This window comes from Cornus florida, unplaced genomic scaffold (genome assembly GCF_030987335.1).
Source record: "Cornus florida cultivar Cherokee Brave unplaced genomic scaffold, ASM3098733v1 CherokeeBrave_3.0.0_Hap2_Chr11, whole genome shotgun sequence".
NCBI lineage: Eukaryota > Viridiplantae > Streptophyta > Magnoliopsida > Cornales > Cornaceae > Cornus > Cornus florida.
In genome coordinates, this window is record NW_026775581.1 from 129,874,472 (window position 1) to 129,887,061 (window position 12,590).

The 12,590-nt window shown below is 36.1% G+C and overlaps 2 protein-coding genes across 2 annotated transcripts; one reads left to right on the forward strand and one right to left on the reverse strand.

The window, feature by feature from the left end:
• Nucleotides 1-1,141: 1,141 nt before the first annotated feature.
• LOC132286015 (subtilisin-like serine-protease S) lies at nucleotides 1,142-6,003 on the forward strand. Its single transcript, XM_059788268.1, has 11 exons — nucleotides 1,142-1,521; nucleotides 1,623-1,720; nucleotides 1,879-1,976; nucleotides 2,171-2,329; nucleotides 3,108-3,219; nucleotides 3,324-3,849; nucleotides 3,930-4,024; nucleotides 4,121-4,363; nucleotides 4,463-4,577; nucleotides 4,677-4,863; nucleotides 5,207-6,003. The coding sequence occupies exons 1-11, from the start codon at nucleotides 1,426-1,428 to the stop codon at nucleotides 5,767-5,769; spliced, it is 2,292 nt and encodes a 763-aa protein (XP_059644251.1). The 5' UTR covers nucleotides 1,142-1,425; the 3' UTR covers nucleotides 5,770-6,003.
• A 475-nt stretch (nucleotides 6,004-6,478) lies between these two features.
• LOC132286016 (uncharacterized) lies at nucleotides 6,479-11,176 on the reverse strand. The gene is made up of 2 exons (XM_059788269.1): nucleotides 10,914-11,176; nucleotides 6,479-7,152 (listed from the first exon to the last, which is right to left on the reverse strand). The coding sequence occupies exon 2, from the start codon at nucleotides 7,127-7,129 to the stop codon at nucleotides 6,674-6,676; it is 456 nt and encodes a 151-aa protein (XP_059644252.1). The 5' UTR covers nucleotides 7,130-7,152; nucleotides 10,914-11,176; the 3' UTR covers nucleotides 6,479-6,673.
• Nucleotides 11,177-12,590: the final 1,414 nt, after the last annotated feature.

Sequence of the window (12,590 nt, forward strand, 5' to 3'; positions counted from 1 at the left end):
ATGCAATGCCCTCCTATGCATTGTTTACATTGCATAATTATTGAGAATCAACACGACGTCATTTGACACTTACAACCCATGATACTTCAAGGATTGTGACCCACTCTGCTTGGATGATGAAAGAATATGACACCTTTTATTTCAAGAATATAACAGTTACTACTTTAAAGTACTAGCAGTGTGTCACATTCTCAAAGCAATGAATGTTGCGTCTGCAAAATGACCCATACACACTAAAATATGAAAGAGAGAGATATGTATACTAGGTTTGTAACTTTCAAAAGAAATATTTTTGTAGCTGAATTTTTAAAAAATTATATCAAGTAAATCTTTGTATAATATTCTGATCTTGAATTCTCTAAAAACAATTTTTTATTTACAGAGTTACAAATCAAATATACCAATGCCCCTCGAAAGCTTGACCGAGTTGATAAGGTAATGACACGAGAACGTTCATATTTTAGGTTCGAATTCATCTATTGTCATTGTTACTGAAGTGTGGGGCCATTGATAGCATCCTCAGTGTATAGCCTGGGGTGGGTTCCAAAGTGGCCCTGCCCAGATAAGTTTCGGTGTCAACTAAAAAAAAAAATACCAATAATACTAATTTTAATTTTTTTTTTTTTTTTCCCTCTCTCATAGGCTTGTTCAGAATCAGAGCTAACTTTATCATGGATTCATGTCAAGGCAACGTATATGGATCATAACTAATTTCAAACTAGCAAGGTTGTGGTCCAACATAAAACGGAGTAGTATAATAGGAAGGGGAAAAAAAATGAAACTACTCAAATAAAAACGGGTGCTAACAAGAAACATGATTAATAAATAAATTTACATGGATTGTTCCTGGATGGCTTTCTTATTTTTAATAAATATTTTGATTTTAGTAGTACCGTCCAAGATTTGATGTGGTACAGACTAGAGAAGACAAGTAAAGTCTAATCATGGGACTATTACATTTTTTAAATATTTTTCATTAATTAATATTCAAATGAAAACGGGAATATTTATTAACGGTCTCCTGAATTGCTGGGTTGAGTGGGAGGACTCGTGGTTGGATTGGGTTGGGATGGGCTGCAATTCCAATAATATTCCAAAAAAGTGAAACCAACCCACCACCAATCACACACATCCTCTATTCATCTCCCCACTCTTCACGTTTTTTTGCTTCGATTGGCGTTTTGTGTTACTGTACTATCATCATCTTTTCTACACTACACAAAAATCTTCAAATACATATATACATATAGGCACACACACACACACACACAACTTTTCCTAAAATCTGTACACACACACACACACACACACCCAACTTTTCCTAAAATCGGTTACTTTCTCCGTCTCTATATATAACCTCATCTTCTTCCTCCCCTGTTCCTCTGTTTATACTTGAAATTCTTTTCACCCTTCTGAGACCAAGAAATGGGTCCAGTGCGTAATAGTACTAATACTAACAGTATTGTTTGTTTGCTTCTTTGTCTTACTCTTGCTGAGATTGGCGTCTGTGTTTCTGCCAAGGTGAATATATATATGTATTTCAGTGAAATCAATAATATTTTTGAGGTTTTTTGAATTTTCATCTCTAAAATTGTTAGTGAGTGGGGTTTTTTTTTATGCAGGTGTATGTGGTGTATATGGGTAGCAAAGGGATTGGTGATGACCCAGATGAGATTTTGAGGCAAAACCACCAAATGCTGACTTCTATTCACGAAGGAAGGTCAAACCCAATTTTTCTATTTTTGAACTATGGATAGACCCAATTTTGTTTCCACATTTTTTTTCTCTCTCTTTTTCTCTTTTGTCTTGTTTCCTTTTCTGGGACTAGTTGGTTGGTTGTGTTGATTGGGTTGCTTTATTGATGATTTGTTGGCACAGTGATGAACTAGCCAAAGCATCTCATGTGTATAGTTATAGACATGGTTTCAGAGGCTTTGCAGCCAAGTTGACAGACCATCAAGCTTCAGAAGTAGCCAGTGAGTCTGTCCTTATTTTTTTCTTATTGTTCATTGAATAGTACACTTTGTGATCACTGGATTGATGAATTTTTGTCCCCTTGAAATTTTGATTGTTCATTTAATAGCACACTTTGTGATTTTGTGATCATTTGATTGATAAATTTATTTCCCCTTGAAATTTTGATTACTGTTACTGTTAAAAATTGGAGCAGAGATGCCGGGAGTGGTGTCGGTGTTTCCGAATACCCGGAGGCGGCTCCACACAACCCATTCTTGGGATTTCATGGGCCTTGTGGGTGAAGAAACCATGGAAATCCCAGGGTATTCCACCAAGAACCAAGTTAATGTTATTATTGGTTTCATTGATACAGGTGTGTTCTTCTTCCTATTTATTATTCCTTTTTTGTTTTTTTCTTTTTGTTTTTTTCTTTTTTTTTAACTTATCTATTGAGAATTATTGATTCATTTCTTGGATCCAATATATACACATGAAGGTTGGTCCCTTCATTTATTAGTTTGATATGCAGTGAGGGATTCCCTTTTTTCCTAGGAGTAACTGTAAAATACTGTAGTAGTCATTTTTTGCTCACTTGTTGTCACTGAATGCATAATTGTTGGAGACAGAGAAGGGGGTACAAAAGTTTGTCTACATTCTGTTTGTTTTAAAGTCTTTCTTCGCCATCAATGTAATTATAAAATCATGATAAACCTCCTTTATTTGTTTTGGAAATTAACTGTTTGTTTATCTCATAATTATGCATTCTTCATTTTGGCTTCTCTGTTTCTTTCAATCATCTCTCCTGCCACTGTTAAACATCATTTTTAGGAGAGTTCAAAAAAGGGGAAAAAAATATGAAAGAACCAGAACCAGAACCGGTTGCTTGGTCCACCAATGCAGGGTGCTGGGAGGGTTATTCCTTAAAAAGTTACTGCTCTTATTTCAATATTTCTTCAATCTTCACGCTTAGAGAACAGACAAATACTTGCTCTCTATTATTATCACATAAGCGCCCCTGAATATTGAAGCTCCCCAGACCCCACAGTGGCAGGAGCCTCGAGCACTGGGCTAGCCCTTTTTATATATTGAACTACAAACATGTCGCAAATAAAGAAGAATAAACTGGAATTAATGTTAAATGCTGTATGCAGGAATTTGGCCTGAATCCCCAAGTTTTACGGACAGGGGTATGCCTCGTGTGCCGGCTAGATGGAAAGGGCAATGCCAATCAGGTGACGCATTCAATGCTTCATCTTGCAACAGGTTGTCATCATAATTACACGAAAACTATCTAATTCATTTCATTTCTTGGAGAATCATCCATTGACAAATCCTCAGTCTTAGTGGTAAAAGTTGTCTTGATGTAGGAAAGTAATAGGGGCTAGATATTATCTAAGTGGCTATGAAGCTGAAGAAGATCCAGTAAACATAGTATTCAGATCCCCGAGGGATAGTTCTGGTCATGGCAGCCACACAGCATCAACAGCTGCAGGTCGCTATGTGACAAACATGAATTATAAAGGAGTGGCAGCAGGAGGAGCTAGAGGAGGTGCACCAATGGCCAGGATTGCAGTATACAAGACGTGTTGGGACTCTGGTTGCTATGATGTTGACTTATTGGCCGCCTTTGATGATGCAATTAGAGACGGGGTTCATATCTTGTCTCTGTCTCTGGGACCTGATGCTCCTCAGGGCGATTATTTCAATGATGCTATTTCTGTTGGGTCATATCATGCTGCTAGCCATGGAATAGCAGTAGTTGCATCGGTTGGAAATGAAGGCAGGCAGGGGTCTGCAACAAATCTTGCTCCGTGGATGATCACTGTCGCTGCTAGTTCAACTGATAGGGATTTTACATCAAACATCGTACTGGGAAATGGCAGCAACTTCACGGTACTTCTGCTTACTCCTTAATATGTTTAAAGATTCATACAATGTTTTCAGACCCTTATGAGTTCTTAATCACTGATTAGGGTGAAAGTCTTAGTCTATTTGAAATGAATGCGCCAACAAGGATTATTCCTGCTTCTGAAACCTATGCAGGGTACTTCACTCCTTACCAATCCAGGTGAAGCAAAAGGTACTTGGCTGTGAGTACAACATACATATTTATGCATTAAGGGTAACCTTAAGATATTTTCCTCTCTCTTGCTTGTCCCTCTAGTTATTGTTTAGAGAGTTCTTTGAATAGCACCAAGGCCAGAGGGAAGGTTCTTGTATGCCAACATGCTGAGAGTTCAGCAGAGTCAAAGCTGGCGAAAAGCATGATAGTTAAACAAGCTGGTGGAGTTGGGATGATTCTTGTAGATGAAGCAGATAAGGATGTTGCTATTCCCTTTGTCATCCCAGCAGCTATTGTTGGAAAGCTGACAGGGAATAGGATCCTATCTTATATTAATCATACGCGGTCAGTTTTCTACTATACAATAACACATAATCGATCTTCATAGTTTTCCTCTTTTCAAATTTCTCTCCCCCTATTTTGAATTACTTGTCACATGAACAGCAAGCCGATGTCTAGGATTTTTTCTGCAAAGACTGTATTGGGATCCCAACCTGCTCCTCGGGTAGCATCTTTTTCTTCAAGGGGTCCTAATGCCTTGACCCCGGAAATTTTGAAGGTAAATTTTGTACTAGATTAATGTATTTTCTTGGGCATGTTCTTACACAATTATTTTCATTTCTCAGCATGCTTTGTTTCTAATTAACCTTCCTTTTAGCCTGATGTCGCAGCTCCTGGATTGAATATTCTCGCAGCATGGTCTCCAGCAAATAAACAAATGCAATTTAACATTCTCTCTGGAACTTCCATGGCCTGCCCACATGTAACAGGAATTGTGGCCTTGATCAAAGCTGTGCAACCATCATGGTCTCCATCTGCAGTCAAATCCGCGATCATGACTACTGGTAAAGTTTCCAAATTTTTGAACAAGCTGACTGTTCTAATAGATATTTTATAACTTAATAAGGTTGAGTTCCCCTTTCTATTTGAAAATTCAATTAGATCTTTTACTCTCAAGTTAGAAAAGTTTCTGCTGTTTATCAGCCAGTGAGAACCTGAAATGCTTTTCTTCTCGATGGGGATCAAGTTGAGCTCAAAGTCCATGAGGCTCAGATAACTCAACCTATGTTTTTAAGTCCATGACTATTAATCTTAGAGTTTGATTCTTGTTATGATTTGGGTAGTTCTTTTATAGTTTATGATTGTACGCTATCTGTTAAGAATCTGAGACTACAAAGGAAAATGCAGCTACAATTTTGGATAAGAGTCACAAACCTATCACGGCTGACCCCGAAGGAAGAAGAGGGAATGCTTTTGACTATGGCGCTGGCTTTGTCAACCCGAGAGAAGTCCTTGACCCCGGTCTCATCTATGATGCAAAGCCATCAGATTATAAGGCATTCCTTTGTTCAATTGGTTATAGTGAGAAGTCACTGCATCTGATTACCAGAGACAACAGTACTTGTGATCAAACATTAGCAACACCATCTGGCCTTAATTATCCATCCATCACAGTGCCCAGCCTCAAGGACAAATTCTCAGTGATCCGAACCGTGACCAATGTTGGGAACCCAAGAAGTATTTACAGAGCAACAGTGTCTGCTCCAAGGGGAATCAACGTCACTGTGGTGCCCCCGCAATTAATCTTCAATGGCTATGCTCAGAAGATCAAATTTACTGTGAATTTCGAGGCGGCTAACCCATCGGAGGGCTATGCATTCGGGTTCTTGTCGTGGAGGAGCAGAAAAACACGGGTGACCATTCCCCTCATTGTCCGGGTCACACCTTCCAAGTTGGGGCTACTGAGATAACAGACTGAAACTGGAGAAGCAAGCTTTTAGGAGTTTCCAATGCTTATATATACTACAAGCATAGAAAATGAAATGGCAATGAAGAAATTGAAAATGAAGATCAATATTCACATCTATCCTAGTTTATAGGCTTTTTCTTGTTGGAGCTGGAAAGCAATGAAATCACTTCTTAAATTTTGTTAAAGAAACCAACATACTACCTGTGAATATAAATTCAAGATTTGTTTTTCCGTACTTATTGTGGTTGCTTTGATGTCTTTGCTGCCTTTTTTTTTTATTTTTTTATTTTTTTTATGAGAGAATGCAGATGATTAGAACTTGAAGGCTGTTCCTCCAAGTTAAACTTTCTCTTGTACAATCACCATATCAGTAAATCATCATCATCATTTTTAATCATAGCTTTTCCATGAAAAATAAAACACACACTCCAATTATCATGTCAATAGAGCATGAACATACAACAGATGAAACAATGAGTGGACAATTTTCTTGGTTGTAGTACATAGAAACACTTTCTCAAATCATTAAATGTAGACAATTTGTCCATTTTGTTCCATTTTTCTTGATTGGCAAGCAGGAATGAAGGTGAAAACCATGTCCCAAACATGTAGTTTTATCACTTCAAAAGATTGAACGTTTTTTTTTTCAATGCCATGTATAGATAAAAATGGGATAACTACAACTTTTTCTATGCAAATTACAACACATGGGAACCAAAAATGCATAAATACTTCTTGATTATGCACAAGATGCTGATATAAATTGTTCAACTGTAGAATACAAAACTAAGGCATTTACTTCTCACAACAGTGCTATTAAACATGAATAGAAAATCCCCATGTATTCATATCAATATATGAAGTACTTCAATCAATTAAACACATACTGAATTCAACAATTGCAGCTATGGTAAACGAGAGCCCAGGGTATGAGACTCTGAAGGATCAATCAAACCTTCTAAAACAACAAGCTCATCCAAAAGTGCAAGTTTCTCCTCTTCAAGGCTCTTCACCTCTCCTTCAACTTCTGTCAACTCCCTACCTAACCCAAAGCTTTCCTCCTCCAGCAGTAAATACTTTCTTCTCAATGTTCGATAATCGTTTCCAGATGCTGACGAGTCGAGCAACGAATCTGAGGTAGATTTCTCTGGTTGTTGGAACAATGGAGAAACTTCATTCTTCAAGCCTCTCTTGGAGGACTTCAGCCTTATTTGTGTCGGCAGGGGCTGCATTAATTCTTGTACTCCTTTCACACTGTCCACCTGCATTTTAGCCATCGAAGCCTTCTGAATTGAGGTTTTCTTCTTACGTGGCTTAAGATTTGAGGCCTCCTCAGGTGGCAGCTTCCTTGGTTCTTGCATTGCGCAAAGGTTAATGGGTAGCACTACACAAAAAAGAATTGGGTATAAGAGGACAAATTGAAGAAAACATCAAGGATCGTTGCTAATGTGAAGTGTTTGAGCAAGTGAAGTAGAAGATGCTTCTTCTGATCACACACTTTGGTGCATAAAACATAAATATAGTTTTGAACCAGATATTGAACAGATGGAAACTACATGTAGCTCGTGAAGAATATCTTTGATATTCATTCCGGAGGTTACTATTTGACCAATTGTACATATAGCAATAAAATTTGATTTCACAAGTCCTCGTGGAAATAGAGTACAAAGTGACATGGATGAAATGCCCAACGTGTGGTTTAGCATGATATTCTTTACATCCCTTGAGAAAAATAATATGTAGGATTCATATTATGTCTGGACTACATTGGAACACATATCCTCTCCATGCATGTTATGTGTTTAATGCCTCCTATATTGCTACTTTATTAGATACCCAAAAATACTATGCAGGATTCATATTGTCCCTAAATTACATTGGACCACTTATCCTCTCCATGCATGTCATGTACCTCAGGCCTCCCATATGGCATCTTTATCAGAACAAATACCCTCATACCACTATATTCCCATGTTTTTTCATAGATTAACTTTAACTGAGGTATGCCAATAAATGGCCACTAGGTCCATCAATGTAAAATTCAGGGTGCCTGACACAGCTCGAGAGGCAAAGATTAACATGACCTTACTGACATATAATCTGACACAGAATTTCTTCAAAGCTACAAGTACAATAGCACCATGGTAACTTGATCCATTGTGGATGTGAGTGTGACAGAGAAGGGGAAGGTAAGAAGGGGGCAGAATCCATCCGTAAATACTATCTGGGAGTACTTGGCTAAGTTTTGTCAAAAAAGCAAATATTTCTTTGTCAATATAACAAACACTTCGAGTACTGATCTATAAAATTAAATCAAGAACTTTAAGTCCATCAACGTCTGCTCCACAAAATTAGTCTACTCTCTTGTGGTACTCTAACAAATTTGTTCATTTGAAGTACACATACCCCATAATGCAGTAAACCAAGAAGCATCAATAAATACGATGACCAGAACAAATTTTTGATTCATAATTTGAAGTCTTCTACATTTTGATTCTTGTTTTAGTTTATACATGCATTTTATTTTTTTCCCCTACGTTTTACATGCATTTGATTGTAAATAGGAAATTACTAGTCTAGCTTGGGGTAGAAGATTTACTAGGGATTACCTACATACCTGAAAACCATTGAAGGTTTTTGTAAAGAAAAAAAGAAAAATGTTTGGCAGAAATCGATACCAATAAGGGACCTTGAGTATCTGGGTTAAGATTGCCACTATGAATGTAGCTGAACTTTAATTGGACATATATTTGCAGTATAGAGAGGCTTTGTCTCCTTTTTTACTGCCAGTTTTCTGTTAGTCCCCCCAACCCCCTCCTCTTCTTCCCCCAAAGAAAAAAAAAAAAACCCAAAACAAAACAGAAAAACAATAAACAAACCTATGGGTTTGACCAGCCCCATCACATGGATTTAATTTTGTGTTCAGCCTCAGGAGCACGAGTAACCTAATCATACAAGAACTTCCACGAGGCTTGTGACGAGGATAAAATTGTCTATACCCGATGTTCCATTAGAGGACAAAATGAATCAAGGTGGATTGTCACTCATTGGGCCTTCGTGACGACAGTAAAATTGTTAACCTCCTTGTTATGTCTGAAGATCAATTAGTTCTTGGCTAAAAAGCCGGAAAGAGAAATGTATTGGATTTATATAACATGCTGCATGTGTGTGTGTGTGTGTGTGTGTCTACTATATGATCCAACATGAGGAAGTGTTATCAAGGCTTAGCCCATGTGGTATCTCCTCATTCTAATTGAAAGATTCGAGTCCCCAATGGAACAAATGAGTGTGCATGCGTGTGTGACTTACAAAAAAAAAATAAAAAGAAAAACATGAGCAAGTATATGAAACATGAGTGTCATATAAAATTGAGGACAGAATGGTCATTTTAGTTTTCCTTCATATCATTATATTAACCGAACTTAGAAAGGGCCAGCTCTCCTGTTCTCTCCTTTTTTTACTCTCTCAGCCGCTTTGTTCATTTCTCAAGCTTTGTGACAGTAACCAAAGCATGGTTGTTAAATATCAGCAAATACTAAGATGGATTGCCCCAAAACAAATCAGTATGGGCATGGCCTATACCCAAGCTTACAATTACTGTCAAGCAAGTTCTCGACTTCTCAAGTATAAGTCAAAAACTTCACAACTTGAAAATGTAACGCCACTAACAATACCTACTGGTTAATAAATAATTAATACATTCAATGAATGAACACAATAGCATAAATAGAAAAATGAAAACAACTGAGTATCTTTGATTAAACTGATATTTTCTTATTCAACTCTCCCTCACATTACAACTTTGCTCAAGTTCAATGAATTGATAAATAATCTTTTGACAGAAACTGTAAAAGCAAGCTACCATATAAAAGTAGATGTTAACAATAAAGGGTATTATCAATTATTAATTGATCTAAATCTCACATAAAACTATCATACACCAACACTGGAGCATCTGCAATAGGATTTTCAAAAGATTTTAATTAATATTTTTAATTATTGTAATTGATTATCATAACATAATAGTCATCATCAACTTGCATTGCCAGTATTGAGTAATATCACTAATACCTAGTTGTACCACAGTCCATAAATACTATGAGTGATACCAAGAACTAAAGTTTTGAAACTAACCTTCCTCTGAAATATTGATAAGAAGTAAACAATGAACTTAATATCCAAGCTATGATATTCAAACAATTCTCAGACAATCACCATGTCAAACATAATTATTTTCCTGACAAATAACAAATACCCACTTTGTCCCATTCGGAGAGTAGAGAAAATACCACTGGCCTACAATTGTTGGTACCATGTCAAACTCTAGGTTGAAGTGATCATTGTGTCATCTATTTTATCACATTATTATTTTCACCATTGTTTAATTCTGCATTAGTTCACCTGGATAAATACATAGCCCCTTACTATATCTGGAGTTTGAGAAGTTCCTTTGTCCTGTCTATCAGTGTTGAAACATTTCACTGATGTCATCCAATATTGAACACTATATATATATATATATATATATAGTGAACAAGACAATGCTATGAAACAACTGTATATCCCCAATAACACACAAGCGATTTACCCAAAAACAAACATAAGAAAGGCGGCAATTCAGTGCAGAGTTCTAAAAATTCCAGAACTGAAATTTAATGAACATTAAACAATTACTGAACTACATTTACAGCACAAGTAAGACAGACAATTGGACGCACATAATGAATTATCACGGAATTCACAAAGAAAAATGCCAAAATTAATCACTTAAACAAACTAAATGCTTCACTTGAAAGCACTGAATAAATAGTTAGAAATCACCAATGCAAAATTAATAGCTGGAGAAAAGCATTCATGTATGCTATTGGGAAGCATACAAAAAAGTAAATGAATAAACAAAAAACAATTAAAGGTTAACTAAATCTAAGTACCCAGAATAAAAAATAAAATATAATAAAATAAAATTGTGAAGAAAAGAGGGAAAATTGTGAAGAACAATTGTTGATCGAAACTGAATCCCCAACAGAAATCTAATTCTAAACAACAAAAGGATACCAAAGAACAACGAAAAGGTTGCCAAAAACTAAACAAATTCACAAGAAAAATAGCGAACCGAATTAGCCCTAGAAGAACAAGAAATAATACCTAAAAACTGTCCGTACGAGTTTGGTGAACGACGATGCGAATGACTTTGTCAGTTACGAACACCAAAAAGAGGGGCTAGGGTTCTTCCGCTACAACGCTATGACACTCTCACCGCACCCAAATTCCCTGGCCGCCTTGTTGGAGTTTGTTGCGTGTATATATTCTTTCCTGTATTTACACATATATACTTTGTCTGTTTGTACTTTTTTTTTCTCTTCTTTTTTTCCTGTATTTATGTGTGTGGATAACGAAAGAACAGCTGCAATGAGGCACTACAAACCTTCACCTCCAAGAGGTTCCTTTGCTGCTTCAAATATTACTTTGAGGAACCGTTAACAAAGTCAAAATGCAAACGTATTTGTTTTATCTTTTTACAGTGGTAAAATCACATTCAATTTTGTTAATCATGGTATATAATTTAACCCGCCCATTGGGATGGGATAGATGGCAAAAGTTACTCGTCCTGTTAGGCATTCGCCTAACAGGTTTATAAAAGTTATTTTGGGATAGGATGAAGATTAGGAACGAAAATAAGAAAATTCGCATGATGATGGACTAGGAATGGAAAAAAGTTTAATTTGCCCCGCCTTATTTATAGTGAAAGAAAATTCGCATGATGATGGACTAGGAATGGAAAAAAGTTTAATTTGCCCCGCCTTATTTATAGTGAAAATTTATAATTATATCTTTATAAAAATATATTCAATAACATGCGATTGACCTTCAACGTCCCAACTCACCCTATTGTCATCCTTACTCTCATCCTTATTGGGAAAAGTTTGAAATTAGAACAGGTTTGAAATCATCTTAATAGGGTTATCGTCAAGTTTGGGAAGATAGCTTAAAACCAATAAAGTTATGAAACCGCCCTCGATTAATAATTAATATTACATTGGAGAAGTTGTTGAGACTTATATATTTGGACACTTCTTAATTATGTAGAAGCATTTGGAGGAAAACTGTGAGCAAAGTCTCTGAAGTGGACAATATCCACGTGGTGTGGGCAAGTTGTGAAAAATGGTATAAGAGCCAATGGGGGCTTTTATAAGCCTATGCAAGTAATCTAGCGAGAACGCTTAGGCTTAAGAGGGAGTAATTGTGACGTTCCACATTACTTAAGAAAAAATTATGAACACTAAGAGAAGAGTGTGCAAAATATTCTTTTATTAGCTATAATTTTCTTTTCTTATAATAATTTAAAATTTTAACAATATTTTTGTTATTATAATTGTTAGATATTTAACTATGCCAAAAAAATTACATAATCGTAAATTTGTTCAAGTATGAATAATTTTGCTTGAGACACGTCTATCGGGCACCCCAAATATGCCCCAACTCTCATGCGAGATGCCTTAAAGTGGGTTTTGAAAAGAAAAATAAAATAAAAAAATCATTGATAAAACAAATTTGAAAAAAATTGTCCCGGACCCTACCCGACCCCCATTGACATCTCTATACTAAGTGAGGTGAATTTTTTTTTTTTTTTTTTTTATTATTATTATTTTTTTTTTGGCAATGATAACAAATGTTAGGATTAACACTATTTTTTTATTATTATTTTTCACACTATGCATGTGAATCCAATAATATGTACGGGTCATTCATCACACTTTAGTCTAAATTTAACGGTACAAAATATTACTTCTTCTATCTCAAAAAGGATGTCATGTTTGAAAA

What these genes read in the sequence shown, in the direction of transcription:
- LOC132286016 (XM_059788269.1), bottom strand. Translation starts at nt 7,129, where the DNA reads ATGCAAGAACCAAGGAAGCTGCCACCTGAGGAGGCCTCAAATCTTAAG.
- LOC132286015 (XM_059788268.1), top strand. Translation starts at nt 1,426, where the DNA reads ATGGGTCCAGTGCGTAATAGTACTAATACTAACAGTATTGTTTGTTTG. An exon ending in ACTTCTATTCACGAAGGAAG is followed by an intron (nt 1,721 to 1,878) that starts GTCAAACCCAAT and finishes TTGTTGGCACAG; the next exon opens with TGATGAACTAGCCAAAGCAT. An exon ending in TTCACTCCTTACCAATCCAG is followed by an intron (nt 4,025 to 4,120) that starts GTGAAGCAAAAG and finishes TTGTCCCTCTAG; the next exon opens with TTATTGTTTAGAGAGTTCTT.